General features: G+C 41.5%; 1 protein-coding gene across 8 annotated transcripts in view; it reads right to left on the bottom strand.

Annotated features, from left to right (window-relative positions):
• Positions 1-19,001, bottom strand: part of lipeb (lipase, hormone-sensitive b) — a 37,808-nt gene that overhangs the window by 10,007 nt on the left and 8,800 nt on the right. For 5 of the 8 annotated variants that reach the window (XM_054780816.1, XM_054780817.1, XM_054780824.1 and 2 more), the window contains 8 exons: positions 12,665-12,906; positions 9,132-9,416; positions 8,117-8,207; positions 6,019-6,164; positions 4,861-5,046; positions 4,024-4,176; positions 1,455-1,599; positions 397-624 (listed from right to left, as the gene is read on the bottom strand). In XM_054780816.1, coding sequence (XP_054636791.1) covers positions 397-624; positions 1,455-1,599; positions 4,024-4,176; positions 4,861-5,046; positions 6,019-6,164; positions 8,117-8,207; positions 9,132-9,416; positions 12,665-12,906 — 1,476 coding nt within the window. Of the gene's footprint in view, positions 1-396; positions 625-1,454; positions 1,600-4,023; positions 4,177-4,860; positions 5,047-6,018; positions 6,165-8,116; positions 8,208-9,131; positions 9,417-12,664; positions 12,907-15,013; positions 15,125-19,001 lie in introns of all 8 variants that reach the window. The other 3 variants (XM_054780821.1, XM_054780818.1, XM_054780820.1) reach the window with 1 other exon arrangement.

Here is a 19,001-nt window from a genome sequence, read left to right on the forward strand (position 1 = left end):
TTGGCGGTAAACAAAGTAAAGACAATATCCCTGATAGGCTTAATTAACTTAGTCGTCTGCTATTGTCCCACACTTTCAAACAAACGTTTCTGCGGGTCCTGATTATTTACATGCCGCAATAAGCACATTTCGAGAATAATATAAATGCTAATAAGGAGACTTGCTGGTTTTACAAGCACAACCCTTGATAAGGAAGAAATTATTTAACTTTGACGAGGGCAGACACACCTCTTTGTGATGAATATGACCATTAAAACTAAAAGGAAGGGCGATATGTCCATTGTTCATCAAGTAAAACTGGTACAGGAAGTTGAAGATGTTACAACTGGTTCACATCATGCAGAATCACTTAAAAAACGAAGAATACAAAACTGTATCCTGTAGTAGGACACGCACCTGCATAGGCACTGAGACACTTGGAGAGCACACTGAGCGGCAGCAGGGGGTCCATGAGGGTGAGCAGACGGGAGGGTGAGGCGTAGGCGGTCAGCAAGGTGGCCGGGTAGGCAGCCACAATGCCATCTGGCATTCGAACGCCGTAGGCCGCGGCACGCAATGACGTCGTCACGCACAGGTTTCCTCCTGCACTGTCGCCCACCAGACACACTTTCTCGCCGGTCCAGCCTGGAAGAATTGCGGGGCGTGTTTCTTGGTGGCTGGATTATGAGCACCACAAAGGTGCTAAAAACAACATAAAAAGTCTTTTTCTGTGTAAAACAGAAACATCTATGTGCTGTTGTGTCTCCCTTGTGGCTAAAATCTGCCTTCCTACTAAAACATCTCACAGAAATCACTATTTGACACGGCGTGCTTAAGCGGGCCCATCCCATTTGCATCCAAATAACCTGCATTTTTCTCTGCCTAACTGCTCAATCCAATGAGATCCAATAGCAGAACTTCATGCAGCATTTCTCTCTTTTAATACTCCCATATGATACTATTTTTCGACAATTTTAAAGAAGTCTCATGGGGCCCACAATAATGGCCTTGGAGTGTGCTGGCTAAAATCTACCCTTAATGCTGAAATTTAGCTGACTGAGGACAGTTGGCAGGTGGTAGGCTTCATTCTAGGATGTGTAGCGAAGCCTGATTTTTATAGGCTTTCCTCCGCAAAGTGGTGGCCGTATATATGCAGGTGGAGTCGCATGTACATGAGGAGTGATGTTCTTGAAAACCTTGACCTTTACAACTTACCGCTTGTGCGCCTCTCACAAAAGTGGAGCAAACAGGTGAGGGATATGATAACATTTTTCTCACTTTTGGTGCTCTCAGGACACGTATTACTGTTAGAACATCGCGAAAAAATATTTGTACTTTTGCATAACAGGTGACCTCTAAAGATAATCACAATCAAAACAGTATTATTGTCTTTGTAAATGCTCTGTAAGTGTAGAACTACAAGTGATTTTTATATAGAGAGGTTAAGCGTGTCGTAGGGTGTGTAATGCAAGTACCTAGTAGGTGGTGGTTTCTCAGTGCCCAGCAGTACGCATAGAAGCACTCCTCCAGCGCCCGTGGAAAGGGAGCCTCGGGTGCCAGGGAGTAGTCCACTGACAGAATGGGGACGCCAAGGTCCTGGGACCAGCTCTTGAGATAGGGCTGCACAAGACAACAACACAAGGGTATGGAGGCGGGTGAATTGAATAAAAGGCTAAAGTTTCAAAGGGAATATTTAATATGCAGTTACAGCAATGAGAGGCAACAGCTGCCACAATAAAGAGGAAGAAAGGGATGAGCAGGGGGTGGTGACAAAGTTATGGAGGATAAAAGTTATGAAAAATACTCGTCCCTGTGATGTTGTGCGTCTGCTTTCCGGCTTACTGTCTAGACAAAGGATCACTGGCCCTCTCGGTCACCTCAATTTTCTCTTGTGTGCGTCATTACCAAAAGACTTTCTCGTGTCCTCATTTGGTAGGGGAAAGACAAAAGTGTTGTTCGGACATCAAGGCTTGTCAAGAGAGTATTTTTTTTTCCCCATGTCAGGCCAAGTTTGGTGCATCTATAGTTTAGTGTCACCTCGACAACTGCTGACTCAGACGCTCCAAAACTCAGCGGTGCCGTTGTGAGACTCCCGCTGTCATAATAAATAAGCTCAATCAACTGAGGGTGTGTGGTCAGCAGAGGTGCTCCTAAAACCAGTTCATCAAATTGTGTGTGCGCACCTTTTGACACAGCTCTTGTACTGGATCACACTAAACAGTGCTAGTGTACCTAATGAAGTGTCCATTGCACGTGCACTGTCAATCATGTGTGAACGACAGTCAGTGCTGTAGTCTGCAGTGAGTGTCAACATGTGTCAGAGTCTATGAGCAGCTCTGCCAGTCAAAGCAAGCTCATCACCTACAAGCATGAAGGGAGCAAAACTAATGGCCCACTCGTCAGAGATAAGGGACGCACTGGAGTGTTAGTGTCCGCCCATGGATGGTAAATTTTTCATGAGTGCAGAAACTATTGTGGGGCACACACTTCCTGCCAACAACAAAAAAGCACACAAACACACACATCGAAAGCACCCCATCCCACATCTGTTCTTTAACGGTGCACAAATGGAGCTGCGAGGGACTCAAAAGTGAGATGAAGTCATTCATTTTCAATGTGAGTCAGCATCACTGAGCAGCCAACACCAGAGCAGCTGTTGTATCTTGACCAGGTGTCAGAACGCGAGTCCGGGCAACTTTGTAGGGTAAAAGAGCGATGACCTGCCAACCTGGCCAAATGTAGTTACCTCAGAGAGAGCAATCATGGGGCAGAGATGCCTCTCCTCTTGTTGGGTGTTTGTTCTTTACATACTTAGGTCTAGGAGAACATAAATGAGGTACTACAAAGCTTGGAGAGAGAAAGGAAAGCCGGTTCTTTGTTAATTCAGAACGACAGCGTTACTAAGCCTCTCCTCGGACAGCTCCCTTCTCATCCGCTGGTTGCTTTTGCAGAACCAGGAAATTGTCTTGCGCCACATCATCCAACTGCTGGCGAACACGACAACACAAGGAAGCCAAAAACAGTCTTCTCTCTACCACTGCACAGTCCTCTATTTACATATGGCGACACAAAGCGCAAGGAAAGAGCATTTAGAGGATTTATAGCATTTCCTTAAATAAAGGCCTCCACTCTAATAAGCATCTAGCATTCACTGTAGTTGAGCAAATACAGGTGGCTCTTAATCATTTAGAATGTCGTGCAAAGGCTAATCCATTTCAGGTTTCAGTTCTACTCAGACGAAAAGACCATCTAAAGCAGGGGTCTCAAACTCAATTTCACTGGAGGCCAGTGGAGGTAGAGTCTGGGTGACGCTGGGCCGCAATCAAGTATTGGGCGTAGGGCTGGAAATCTCAGAGTACGTCACGATACTATACAATTCACAATACATCCATGTGATAACACCACTGTTAGTTCAGTGTTGGTGTTCACTTGCCCCTGTAAGTATGTAAGTAACACTAAGCTTGCCCGGATGTTGCGGGCTGCAGTTACACCACTCTTTGATGTCCAGTCGCGGGCCGCAAGATACGATTTGGTGGGCTGCAAATGGCCCGCAGGCCGCGAGTTTGAGACCCCTGATCTAAAGCCACAGGAGGCCTCCTCTGTTAATTTGTTGATTACAGTGAATCCAGTAGTTCACAAAATTGAACTTTTTCACAATATGTGTCAATTTGACACAATTATGAACATTCAATTTTAGGATTTCTCCATTATTATACCCATCCCTAGCTTTTAGTATGTCAAAATAGGCACTTAATCCAATAAACATGGCTGTTTATAAATAAAACGTCGGTTGGAGACAAGAAGCACTAAACAACCAATGAGAGAATAGAAGTAAGGTGAGTAAGACAGGACTCATTGGAGAATAATCAGATTAACCACGCATTACATGTAAGAGTATTAAATAACATCTTATTCCACATGGATGCTGATGAATGCATTTTAGTTGTTTTCGCATGCCAACATAGAAAACAACAAAGTGCAACAAAATCTTTGCTCTTGTGGTCAGGGTTAGGAAAACCTGGAAAAAACCTGGAAAAATCTCACCTCGTGGGATTTGGATGTCTGAGCCACAAAGCCTCCCCCGTGGAAGTGGATGAGGAGGCAGGGGGATGAAGGCAGATGCTTGGTCTTCAGACCCAGTGAAAGGGAGATGGAGCCTGCCTCGGAGCGGGTGAGAGCCAACAGCGTCGGACTGTCCTGGAGAGAGCAGATAGACAAGAAATGACAATCAATTTTGCAGACCAAACAATGGGAATGTCTATAACTTTAGAGCATCACATTATGACAGATAACGACACTGAAAAGGCTCAACATTATAAACAGAGCTGCTTTTACTGCAAGTGTTAGGGCCCCATAGAGAGTAGGAATGGCTACTGTAGCTGTTATACACCTGCATGAACACACTAATTCTCACTGTGTAATGCAAACAAGGAGCGCTGATGAGGCTGCTATTTTGTTTTTAGCGAGATGAATGACTTAGAGGTGTTTGCCGAATTGCTTGTCTGGTTACATGCCAGGCTCCAAACAAGCAGGATGAGCAGAGAAAACGAAAGAGAGGCAGAGTCAAAAAAAAAGTGACAGTGACACCGATGAAGGCAAAACAGCGCGAGAGAGCGAACGATAAGGACAGGGATTTACATTTGGGACAAACTGTCGCATTACTGAGAAGCACGCCAAAGCTTTGCTGCTAAGAAAAAAATAAAAAGTTGAAATATTACGAATCAATTGAATTTGCAGGCATGCCTGAGAAGACCCAGTGGAAAAAAACAGAGTTAAACTAGGTCAGACAACAAATATTTAGTTCAAATGAAATCATGCAAGTCTTTTCATTGAATTTTCCACTGCGCCACCACGCCATGAACAGAATGGCAATACAAGTACCTGTCCTTCCCGTAAGTCATAGGAGATGAGTCTCATCTGAACAGGAGCGGTGCCGATGTGCGCTGATGGTGGCGCTATGGTCACGGAGGCTGTGTGGTTGGCTGCGAGAGGGAGGTCAAAGGACACAGGAGGCACAGAGAGCGCTCGGTTCACCTTGACTGTAACAGAGGTCATACTGGCGAGGCTCTGCATGGAGGAGAAATAAGACAAGGAAAAAAGGGGCTTGTGAGTTACACTGCAAGTCAGGTCACTGGAGGGAGAAAGAGAAACCAGATGAATAAATCATGAACTCTGCAGAATAAATTGAATTCTACTCTATTATTACTAACAGCCTGTCGGCGAAAACGCATAATGATAGAAAGGCTGCTTTTATCAGCAGAAGGAAAAGTATGTCTGATATGGTTTTAATATTAGAACAAGGCAGTACACTGATCATGTGTGCATGGGTCAGCAACGACAACATTTCTACTGCCAAACTGTGAAATCCACGTAATGAAGTAGAACGAGGGTCTCCTGTTCTAATGGCTTCTCTACATGCGGCTGTTGACCATGATAAATTTGATCCAACAGAAGCACTTGCAATGTAACATTAAGGAGTGGGACAGGAGGACACAAAGTTTGGCAAGACTAGCACAGCTTTGGGAGCTGCAGTGCTAACATTACACTGACATTTTAACAGCAACATCATGCTAGGTTAGCCTATTGGCTGAAGAAAAACAAACGGATCAAACTTAGAGCTCCCTCAAGATTAATTTTAAGATGTGTAGTGAAGTATGTCTTTTTCTTTTTTGTCATCCTCCATGAAATGGTGGACGTATACATGGGGCAGGCTCATCTAGCTGGGGCAGATCAGAGGAGGCATCATGTGCACAAGGGAGGAGGGTTTTTCCTCCCTGATGTGAAGACAACGCGGAACTTCAAAAGCAACCGTATCGGTGCCTCTTCCCTGAAAAGTGGAGCAAACAAGTGAGGGAGATGATAAATTTTTCACGCATTTGGTGCTCATAAACAGGCTCTGGGGACACATATTACTGTTAGATGGTCAAACTTTTGCGTAATAAGGGAACTTTAATTGCGAGAGGTCGTGGCGAGCCCAGTGGGCATTGTGCAGTGGAACAGGGGCAATAGAAAGGTGTGTGTGTGTGAGAGACTGCTCACCGAAAGCACTTCAGTCTCAGTAATGTTCCAGAAAGTCTTCCAGAAATGGACATCAAGGTTCTGAGTGATGCGCTCAAATTCTGCCCCTCTCAACTCTGGATCGATGGCGTACTTGCCTGACGTAAAAAGGGAGCTGGCTGCTACACCTAAAGGGGTGGACGTGAGACAAGACGAGGCAACACAAGGAAATCAATGTCAGAGCATTTGCGTTGCAGTGTGTTTGGGAGATGGGAAGTAACTGGGGAATAAAACTAATCAACAGAGATAAATAAAGGCTCAGAGAGAACCAGGAGAAGAAAGGAGGGAATACGGGGTACACAGTGAGTGCAAATAAAACTCATTTAGGTGGGAGAATAGATGGGTAGAAAGATAATCATGAGAAACACGCCAAGTCTTAGAACTGTGTCTAAAAGCCTGAACAAACAATGTTTTACTGACTCACAGCACTGCAAACTTATCACCATATAAATGTTTTATGTCTACGCTGCTCATGCAACATTGAAACCAAAGCATTTCAGTGTATAGCACTTTGATACAGCCTTGCCTCAAGTGTTTTGCAAGGATGGACAGTAAATCACAAGAATTTGTACGTAAAATATGATATACTGTATTTACATAAACTATTTTTACAAGAGTGCAGGCTTCTACATGGACGAGTAAAAAGGTACTAAAAGGTTCATCAACCCTCAGTTCACTTGAGAACTACAAAGAAAGGGTGAGGGTGATCACTACCTAGTACACTCACCATAGGGTGCAATACCTCCTGCCTCCACTGTAGTGCAGCAGAGAGCACAGCAAATACAGTGAGAGTTTAATTATCTTGTTTAAAACATGAAATTTTGTTGATTGTACGCTGAGATTCATGTCTTCATTTTAATCTTCAATACAAAAACACTTAACATTTTAACAGTGTGTGACAGTGACATAATTTCTCAACAAATTTGACCTCAATCCAAGACCTAAATCGGGTAACCGATTTAAACTTCTTTTAAGACGTCGGCTCACAAAAATTTTCCTGCAACAAGAACTCAGGACAGATGAGTACTGCCAGAGGATCATTGCACTTCGGGTGTGTTCACAATTGCCATTTAGTAAGTTTGTTTGGTTATGTGTGAATACAGTCCAGAAGAAAAAGGACTGGACCAAAACAGGGGAATCAAGACCAAGTGTGAACGCCAACTGCACTGACCAGACATGGCGTCACCAAAAGAGACGGTAACCAGGCAATGCATAGCAAAACCCCACAGAAAGCGGAATGAAAATCATCAAAAACCAAAATTTCAATGTCAGCCCAGAAGCATAAATACAGTAGTTAAACATACCTCCTCTTTTCAACAAAAGGGGTCATTTTGCTCATTAGGTGAATTTGTCGGGAACACAGTCTCCTTGCAACACATCTGGGGACGTTTTTGACGTATTAACATAATGTAATAAATTATAATCCTCATTGTCACATCTCAGCCGGTAAAATGTCAGCTGGTATAAATGTGCCATAAAAAGGAAGGTCTTATGATAGTATGCGACCTGGATGGGTGCGTTTTGAATACATTTTGGTTGCGTGAGCTTGTCGGACAATGGACAGCAATGTCACACACGCCCATTTATGCATATAAATGAAACAGTTATTTGGTCCGCTGACAAAAATGAAAAATACAATTGTAAATTGTAGCAAACCATTTTGCACTAAAGTATCTTTTTAACATTTTTTAATTACACACAAAATCATCACCTGCTCATAATCACTAGCGGTGCACGCTTTGTTATATTCTATAATATTTCTATGGCACTTCTGCTCTGATGACATGCAGTATATCAGCATACATATGCAAATTCAAAGGAGATGCGAATGTCAAGTTAGTAGTAGTAGTAGTCAAGTATAAATGTTTCATGAAGCCTCCTTCTTGTGTTTACAAAATTGAAAATCTTACACAGGGCCGCTGGCTAGCACTTATCATTCCAAAGGATGAAAGAGTGTACCATCCATCTAACATAAAGCACTGAAAAAAACGTGAAAGGAGGGGTCAAGGCGCACTGTGGAGGAGGCGAGGCCAGAATGAGAAGAGAAGGGCCTATGAATGACAATGAAGACGATGCTGACCTATTCCCGACTGATGCCGTCTGTAGTTCTCTCCAAAGGCCACAAGTCCTATGGCTATGGTCTGCAGAGAGGGCCGGATGGCTGGCGTGAACTATTGGGAGGAGATGGAGAAGGACAAAAGCAGTCAACGGTGACCTTTTCAGTGCAATAATCACACTTTCATGTTGAAAAAGCAAGCAAGAACAGCTTATGAGAGACAGATGATGTTCTAACTACAGTACATCATAAGGACACTATAAGATTGTATTTTTTTATGTCAGCGTACCCCTAGTGGTAAACGAGCAAATTGCAGTGGGTACATGGAACCATTTAATAAATTATTTCCAATATGGTAAGTAAATATTCTAAGTCATTTCACATTAAGCCAGACAATAAAATGGAACGTGTGCGCTAGAACTAGTTTCCCCAGAGAGACAATAACCTGTGGCACAGTTGCTCCAAAATCATAACAGCTGTGTTACATTCTACTTTTGGAGAATTACCAACACAAATGAGTGGTATAACAAAAAGGCTCTGGGGGTACACAAAGAAGGTTGGGAAACACTGTTCTAGGTAACTAGGAAATTAGGAAATTTTGGGCCTTCGATGAAGAAAACAATGAAATTTCACAGAATTTCATGTCTGTGCATTCCTGTGTGAGCAAATGTACTGTGGCTTTGACTTAGTGGATTATTGGCAGTGTCTGGTTATTTTTATTGTGCTGTTATAAGTAATGGTATAATAAGTAATAAGTTATAGTAATATAATAATAAGTTATAAGTAATGGTATGGGCCCAACAGCTACAGAACATGCAAGGAAGGAATCAGTAAACGATGATACTGAGTAAAAAAAAAAAAAAAAGATGAGGATGTCCCACCACAAACAAATCCAAGCGTATATACAAGTGTATCGTGCAGCCAAGTTTTTGGTTTACATTTAACTTGAAGCTTTGAGGTCAAACCTATGCAGCATATTTCCTTTCACGCTTTTGCATCTTAACTTAGTCTCACACACAGTTCTTCAATACCGCCCCACCTGAAATCCCAGGCAGCGGCCGTAGAAGCAGCCCTTGTGCATGGAGCTGTATTCGCGTACGAAGCTCTCGCTGAGGCCGCACTCGTCCTGGAAGAAGAGTTCACCGTGGCTGTTATCATGCAGCATCCGCTGGGCCAAGTAGAGCAGCGCCCGCAGCTGGCATAGAGCATTGCAGTACGCCTCCATCTCGCCGGCGTTGTGGGCGACACGGAAGAAGATGCTGCGGCGGTTGGCGGTGATGTAGCGCCCCTTGTGGATGATGTGAAGAAGGCAGCAACGCACCACCTTGAAAAGGTGGAGCATACATTGCATTTCATTTTCTGTCGTTTGATCAGTCCATAAAACATTTTCCAACATGCTTTTGGGGCTTCTTGTTTATACGTTTGTTCAATATTTTCTGACTTTCTATGATCACTTCCATATCGACTATATTTCTAATAGTTTTGGAAGTATTCTTAGATAAGATTACATTACATTACATTTATTGGTCCCTTTTGTTTGCCCCCTTAGGGGAATTAAGGTTCCAGTAGCAGCAACACTGCAGCATTCAGGACAATAATAGCATCAAAGCACACAAATAAAAATAAAAGGAAAAAAACAAAGTAGAATAAACAGCTTTGAAAATACCACAAAAAATATATAAAGCAAAAGACAAAATATTGCACATTAAGGGTGTAATGGTACAGCATTCTCATGGTTCCGTATGTACATCAGTATTAAGATCCCGTTTTGGTTCATTTTCGGCACAGTAAGCGTATAAAATACATGCCATAAAACTACTTGGCCAATAACTATCTTAAATAAAAAATAAATAAATGATATACTATATCTATATAATATAAAGTTATTAGATGTATAATGCATGTTGTACATGTATAATTTACAAGTGAAACAAGTAAGTACAGTAGTAAGGGCTTGAAAAGTGTTAAGGATTATTTTATTATTTTATTCTTAGTAAATGAAAGTTCCTCATTGGCTGAATGTAGCATTCATAGTTCCATCTTGTAGATGAACAAAGCCACCTCACTGTTTCGTTTATGATTACAGAGTAACACTTCCTGTCTAATTTTCAGTGTTCAGTGCTCCTCCCCATCTTCTATCTCTGTCTCTTGTCCTCCTTCCTTATACAGTATGATGGCAGGGGGGACAAAGACAGAGGAGTTTTTATTCTCCCACAAATGTACCAGGTAAAATAAAGGGTCAAGCCATCACTAACTCCTTAATTTAGGGATGCTCCGATCGATCGGCCACGATCAATATCGGCCGTTTTCCGTAAAAAACATGTGATCTACTACATGTCTGCCGTGTCATGTAGGGTTGCCAACAAAATGACGCGTGTCGTATTGAGCTTGACACAGGCCAATCGATGCCAGCATGTTTGATCACTCCCTTGCCAAACCTATCTTCGTTCGACGATTGTTGCATCTTTCTATACTTCCTCTGCCTAGCTGTCACTGGCTGTATTTTGCATTGATGGCAGCCAGCTAGATCCGCCTAGCTTCTGGTTTTCTGACTCCAAATGTGACTTTTTACCACAGTCACATTTTGTTTTTAAAACGTTTTTTAAACCGCAATGCGGTTAATTCGGAGCTCGTATTTGTGCCATGGGGAAGCCACAAGTAGACATCACATTCATAGAGTACGTACTAACTTTTTCAAGTGTCACTGAACAACTTTACTCTCTTGTTGTCATTATATTAATTAGGTCTTGTTTAATGAACATAAACACAGTGTGTCCAGCCGTATGATAGTGATACTATGACGGGGGTGTCCTATCTCACCAGCTGATTTTGAGTAGCTCACGGGTCAAAAGGGTCAGAGAATATTTGCGTCAACTCTTTGTAGTTTTTTTATTATAACTGTCAAAGTCAGACTTTATGCCTTTAGATAGTGCCAAATGAGTGCAAAATAGCATAAAGACGATGGCCACACTAAGTGGAGATGCGCTTGGTAAATAAAGTAGTGTACAATTGAAATGTTGCCAGTCATTAATAAAACACAAATAGTTGACAGCTCTAATACTGATGAAAGTTGGAGACCCCTGAAACCTGGACAATGAATTTATTCTGTTTTAAATTGAGCAGAACAGATTTCAATTTACCGGTAATAAAGATATTTATTTGTATTATTTTATTATGTTAATTTTGTTATCTTGAGCTAAAAACTAATTATTGAACAGGTTTTTCCCCATGTAGTCGTATTACTTCAAAACATACATCAAATTAAATTCAAGTTTGTGTCAAATCGTACAAAAATTGTTCCACACAAGCACTCAGCGGTGCCCCTGATGAATAGCACTCATCATAAATAAGTATTGGAATCCGCATTATAAAACCCTGATCGGAGCATCCCTACTTTAATGGCATCATGATTTGGGGTGTCCCGATACGATATTGATATTGGATATCTGTCCGATATCAGTAAAAAAAAAAATTCTATCGGATTATATGGGCCTGTATCTAAAATCTTTGATACGCCGATACAAGCGGTCCATTCCAAACGCCGTGCCAGCACTTTTATCTAGCAGCAGCCCTTGTATTTGGCATGCAGCACCCATGTAATCACAACAGCTTGCGCTTGCGTGTTTTTAGCAAAGTGTAGGAGTGATGTCAGCCGTGTGCCTGTGTTTTTCCGTTTAAGTCCGAACAAGATGTCGCAGCTGAGTGCAAGACTTGTCATGCACACATTTGCAGTGGTGACACAGAACAGGGGAAGTGTATGTAATACGACCAATCTCAGAACGCATTTGAAGAAGGATTTTCACAACACCCCCACAGCTTCCTGAAACATCCACCACCACTGTTTGCAAAACGTTAGAAACTACCACAGGATGGCAAAAAGTCACTGACTGCAAGAGAAAAGAGCCCACCCATGCCAGTGGTGAGTAATGTTGGGTTTAACGCTTCAATGAGCACCTCGAGCCTCACTACATGATGCCCATTGTCGATAAAACTATACACCAGATGCATCAAGGAGTAAATGGGTCAGTTTTTCTCATACATACTGTTGCTGGCTATTATGCTCCGAGTAATATCACTTGATCACACCTTTTCTAACATTCCACGGTACTGAACAAGTATGTATAATCTGTACTGACATCGGATTGGATCAATATCGTTATCGGCCGATATTCAAGGCTGCAATATCGAAATCGGACCAGAAGTGAAAAAGTTGTATCGGGACTGCCCTAATCATGATAACAAAGAAGAACAATCTGGGACTGATTAAAGAATTAAAGATGAATTTGGTAAGTTTGAAGTTTGGGGGGAAAATGGGTTGATGAGCGTAAAAGTTGTTGTAGGCTGTAGGCTGCAGCCTGCGAAGGTCATGATGTTTCATCAATAACTGTGGGTGATAAAATACAGTGCTGCTGCAGGAATTTATCTAACCTGATTTGTAACATAAAATCAATCCGCAAAACAAATGGGCCGACCTTGAAACAAAGGCATATGAATCCAAAGAGAGATTTCTCACAGCGAATGTGTTGCAGTAATGTGGAATGCTCCGACAGACAAATGTATCCTGCATCTTACCTTCACTAGTGAGCGATAGCCGTTGGCGGGTATGTGGGGGTCAAAGTCAAAATGGTGGTAGACAGCCGCAAAGCCAGAGATGACAGGCTCCAGACTGCGAGCGTGCTCCTGGATCAGCTTCATGGTGTCCACCAGGCGCCTGGCAGCGTCACTCTGTGGCCCTTTGGCTCCTCCTGAGAAGAAGGAGGCATTCTCCTCGCAGACGTTGTATAGGGCCACAAAAACCGCCTTGGTATCCATCACTGGAGAGGTCAAAACAAATAGAGAAAGCAAAAGTCGAACTGGGAACATCGCGCTACAAAGTGTTAGGCAGTCATTCTCAAATAGTGGGGCAGACCCACTGGGAGCACTTTCAATGTCAGTGCAGACCTGCCAACATGAACAAATTTGTCGTAATTAACATGCAAATTGACTATTGAATACACTTGTATGCTTCACAGCTCTCCACTTTGTTGCATTTTTCTGGGTTCAGTTTTAGTTTGTACAGTACAGATAAATAAATAGATATTAGCAGTTTCTGAACAGTATTTCAAATCGGGGGGGGGGTGCATGAAAATATTTCCGTCCATCGGTGGGGGCATGACCGCAAATCATTGAGAGCCACTGGTGTAAGCCAACGCTTCTAATCCTGAACTTTTGCACGTAAAATGGGGGAAAATATGTCAAAACATGCACCCCTACTGTGTTGTCTTTTAATGTGTATGCTAGTATGTCTTACCAAGCATTTTGACCGCAACCATTTAGAAAAACCCCGGACCACACCCCGTTACAGGGTATATCCCACCAAATGTGGCTAGAGGCTACAATGTAGTCGAAGCAGAAACAAACAGCTGTGCAGGAAAGGAGGTCAGAGGCCCCGCTACAGGGTAAAAACAAATCATGCAGGGTCAAAAACATCAAAACAAGTACTAATTTGTAGGGATGCTCCGATCGATCGGCCACCAATCAACATCGGCTGATTTCCGGGAAAAATCATGTGATCGGCATATGCCAATAAATGCCTTTCAGTGGCAATCACAAAAGCCGATCACCTGTGGCTAGTACTATTACAGCTCGCAGCCATCCAAGCGTGCAGTGCAGTGTCTCGCCCTAACTAACTTGGGCAGCGTCCTCCTCTCACTTTGTTTCAATGTGCAAGCGTGCCAAAACAAAAACAATCATGTCTGCTATGTGGAACTTAACTGCCAACACATGCCATAAAAACTATCTTGCAGGCGTAGCCCCTTAAAAAGCTTTAATTTAATACGGCATTTGAAGAACAAACACGTCACGGAGCATGGTGAGTTTTCAAGGCTCACGGTGTGATCAGTCAAACGGCAGCTAACGCAGTCATGTATATGTGCGTGAAAGTCAGACGGCTAAGCAAATAACCAAAAAAAACAACTGAATTCATTGGACCAGATGAGCCTCTCAGCTGTGGAAGACACCAGGTTCGCAGAGTGCTCTCTCACTTACCTGGAGTCCTGTTAGAGCTCCACCAATGTCCTCTCACATCCAAAGTCTACTTAAAGAAGGCATTGCATCCTCTAAGTTTCACGAGTGATATATGTTCTCTTGAAAAAGTAACTAAAATGTTTTTGTCTAAATTAAGGTGATTTTATTTTACTTTTTCATGTCATATAGCCAGTAGCAGGGGTGCAGCCCGTCCCCACTCATTATTTAATTACTCACTTTTTTTTAGTAATTACCTATTTTTTGTGTCCCATGGTAGTCAAGGGACCTTGGAATTGTTCTGACTTTTCCCCTTTGTACGGCACCACACGTCAATAGCACTGATCAGACATAAATTGAAAAAATGCATAATTAATCCATGTAATCCGTATCGTATTGACTAATTTCAGTCTTGGATGATTGGCCTTGGAGTCGGCAGCATAAAACCTGAACAGAGCATCCTAATAATCAGAGCCCCAAAGGGATGTGAAAATGGATAAAGCAGATACACATCTGGGAAGTGTTTTGCGTCTATGCCACGTAGCATCGCTTTGATCCCTAATGATCCCACACAGAGCTATCCAGGATCGATTTCCACAACACTACACTCTGGGGAATTCTTTGTAACCTTAAATTCCCTCATGAAAAAAAAGCGTCCTATACATTGATTAGCTATGTTTAATCAGTAGGCTACAGTAGTGAAGACAGAGTGGTATAGAAAATGGATGGGTGTTAAATACCATGCCACAGAGGTATTTCTCAAATATTAGGGAAACCTGCCACAAGCCAAACAGTTATTTCTATTCACAATCAACACAAAGACCTTTTTGTCTGTGCACATGTGGGGATGGTGTCTAGCCTGCAGTCAATGTTCCTACTGGTATCAGAGGCTTTCTGGCGGTGGGTTGAGAGACATACTGTAAGCGTGTGGTTATTTGGCTTGGCTGATTTGTTGCAGAGACGCGGTCAAGTCCATCCCTCCAACAGTAATCCTGCAATGCTTAATGGAGCGGGTTGGGGCCTGCCTTGCTGTGGAGGGAACACGCATATATTGACATTTGCAGTCATCCCATGATTTCACACAAACATTACATTATTCACCTCACCAGTCTACTGGGATTTTGTAGTGTTGCCATCATAGAACTTTAAAACTTCCATTAACTGAACATGCAATGTTTTAAGCAGCATTTTAACATACAAGTGTAGAGAAAAAAAAGTGAACCACGATTAATATTAATCCAGGGTTGTCATCATGTCCATATTACCCTTGGCATAAAATTATTATTAATTAGATATATTAGATATTATTAATTAGAGTGTCACCTTTGATGTTAAGATGTATGTTTTGTTAAGATAACTTAACATATATCAGCCTACATTGGATTGGTTTTCACATCTTTAATGTACAAAATTTACCAAAAAAGCACCCTCTGCATCCTTCAGTTTTTCGGTATGCAGCCCTAAGTGGAAAAAGTCTGGCCACCCCTGTGTACATACACTGTAAACAATTGCGGTAAATGTACGGCCATTTTCCAACAGTAATAAACTGTATTAACGTAATATGGTTTTATACTGTAGTTTGCAATGCATTGTGGGTTGTTCAACGTGAAGCAGTAGCACACAGGTCTTAAACAGTATGTTACTGTGATAAATTACAGTAAGCTACAGTCTTTTTTACATTTGCTGCGGGAAAGTTCTCCTGTCAGAGCATTGCAGACGTGTTGCTACACACGAGCAAAGAGTCCTGCTTCTTTGCTTGCCAACCACCAATAAACAACAACAAGTAGAAGACATCTTCAGGACTTCGAAGTCCGGCTTCTTCTGTATCCATCGAATGGTGCGGCTACAAATAACAAAAAAAAAAAAAATCGAGCTGTTGCTCAGCAAGTTGTTTAGCTAGTGAGTGTGTTATCTTTATTTATTTCTTAATTTTTTGCATTTTACTTTCATATGGTTAACTTTTGGAACTGTTGCCCTTCATTCATGCGAGCAGTCACGCTAGCACAGCCAAGCAATGCCAGCAAGGTTATGATGGGCACGTCTTTGAGCTAGAAAGTATTTACATCTAGCAGAATGGTTAAGGGATTAGGACTAAATTACAGTTGGTGGGTGATAAAACAGTGAAATGACTAACAGAGATGATGTGGTGAGTTTTATTTTACTTTCTGCCACGTTTGAATGGAGTTTGCCATGCAAACTGCAATTAAGGCAAGTAGGCTAACATTAATCCTTGTTGGGTAAAACAACTTTTACTTGAGGTGTAACCATTTTTGTAATGATTAGACTGTGGATATTGATGCAAAACATAACATCTTTCACTGACGGGAGAGTTGGGAAGGAGTGCTTCTGCTGCAGAGATCTTACTCAAAGGTAAACAAATTGTGTGACAACATCAGGCAAATGCCAATGTCACAATAACCAAGAAAATGTCAAACTTTAAGAGGATGTACTGTTGCAGCTTTTCTGTTAAAGAGACACTTGTTAAATTTTTTATTTTTTTTTAAAGCAACCGGTGCAGTTTTGTTTAACCTAAAAATAAGCCTCTTGTGTTCATTCATTGTTTGTAGAGTAAAAACCTTTTATTATTTATGTGAAACTTGGTCCGGTTTTCTTTTAAATGCACTTTAGGTGTGAAGATAATTTAGTTGTATTGAAAGAACAGAGTGGTGTGCAGGGTTTCATTGCATTTCATATTCATATAAGCTAGTCTGTTTGATGCAATGTAAGGCAAAATGAGGTTCGGACCTTCGCTGTGAAAAAAATTGCATAAACAGACCTTACTCAATTTTAACTCAAGACCCCTGTTATAGACTATTCTGATTCAGGCGCTTCATTGGTATCAATCCGGAGAGAGGCTGAAAGAACAGAGGAAAGGGTGCCTCCAAGAAGGCGGGTATGATGGTCCAGTTAAGGTAGGCGTCTCCACACTACTGAAGAAGCAACCATGTTGTAGTCAATATGTATTCTTTACACTGTATTCTTTACTTGCGTATCTTGCTTGCTGCTGTAACAAGTGAATTTCCCCGCTGTGGGATAAATAAAGTACAAATACAATACAAGAACCTGATGGACTTTCAATGGGACTTCATATAGGTCAGTGAGCTTTGTTGTTCTGACAAGATGACATTACAACATTAAACCATAAAAGACTGATATTTTCAACTTTAGAAGCACCTAATAATGTTATTGTATTGCATTGTGTGTTATGAGTGTGTTATGATGATGGCCAAAATTCCAAAAAAGTGCACTTTTCCTTTAAGACTATGTTCTATGTTCTGCAAGTTCTCTATTTCATCTCCAAATGTTTCTTTCTCCTCGAAAACTATTGACACATGTCTATAATCACTGTAACCATCCTCTGTCTCGTACCCCACCATGTTTTTTTACCCGAGTGAGAGTACCTTGTTGGAACAACCCAGATGACATCACTTCTGGAAATGAGGCTGAGCTGCGAGAGCTAGCTCGTCATGGCTGGTGCCATCAACTATGAATGTCATTTCTGTGAGTTTAACGTTATCTTTCAAACCCCGATCTTGCAACTGTCTTGTGTATGTGTATTTTCATAATGGTCATTTTCTAAATCTTGGAAAAGGTGTGTTTTACAAATGTTACTGATACTTAGGATCAAGTGTTCTTCGTGATGCATATTTGCAAACAGCAGAATCAATTGGAGTCAATTTAGATATAGATCATTTAAACAGCCTGTTGAGAGCACAAACACACTACTCACATAATTTTGAAGTTTGTGTTAGTCTGTACTACAGTAGTCTGTACGTCTGTATTAGTCTGGAAACAGTTAGAGTATCGTTTGTTGTCTTTTCATGTTTGGTAAATATTCATGTTGACACTGCCTGTTTAAATAAACATTTGTGTGATTTATACCTTTTGTACGTAGTTTATCGATTACTTAGCATAGGTTTAACAACTTTAATTTTGATTGTAGTAAAAATTTACATTTTAGACATTCTAAAGTGCCGAGTCACTGTGTTATGCCTGTCAAGAGTAAAGAGTGAAAATTTACATTGAGGAAAAACCATGTCGGGGTCAAAAAGATAACTTCTGGGGTGTTTTTTGTGCTCTCCAGATAGTGCAGGGCAGTGAAAAAGTGTACAAATATGTGGAAAAAAGTGCAAAAATTGTAAGTGTAAAAAGACGTCACCGGCAAAGTAAACCATAAAAATACTAAACGTTCTACCTTGGCTTTGTCATGTATGGTGACGCGATACTAGAACACCGCTAATACACAGAAGTACTGAGAGTTATTACAGCTTTGAATGTGAGTCCACTTGTTGAGGTTGGAGTGTTGTAAAAAAATAGCCACAAAAAGCCAAAGAATAAGCAAAATCTTTTAACGCGCCCTGGCTCGCTGAGAGCTTCCCCTACACGCCCAAGTCTCACATGACTAAAAGGTTTGGTCAAATTCCACTGTGCAAGTTTAGGGGTGCTGGACGTTAAGAAACTGCTCTGTGTTAGTTTTATCTCATGATTAAGCAAAAAATAAACATGGGATGACGTCAGGAGCAAAAAATTTTGAACTAGGCATGACTGTGACACACTCGAACCAATTCTGCCCCAAACCCATCCATCCATTTTTTATGCTGCTTGTCCTGTGGGTCACGAGGCTATTGCCTATCCCATCTGACTTTGGCCGCAATTTACCCACAAACCAAAATCCAAATTACATTGCTTGATTGGCAGAACCGCCACTAAAAAAAAAAACCTTGACCAAGGCAAGGCAGGACAATTGGTCTACATATGCTCATATTAAGTGTAAATTTTGAACCTCTGCTGCACAAAATGATACACACTTCTCATTCGAACTATGGTCAGAAACAGTGTTGACCCAGGGTTATTGTCAAATATTATAATGCTTCATTTTTATTGGTGCTAATTTAGTAGGTGTACA

Source organism: Dunckerocampus dactyliophorus, chromosome 7 (assembly GCF_027744805.1).
Source record: "Dunckerocampus dactyliophorus isolate RoL2022-P2 chromosome 7, RoL_Ddac_1.1, whole genome shotgun sequence".
NCBI classification, from domain to species: Eukaryota; Metazoa; Chordata; class Actinopteri; order Syngnathiformes; family Syngnathidae; genus Dunckerocampus; species Dunckerocampus dactyliophorus.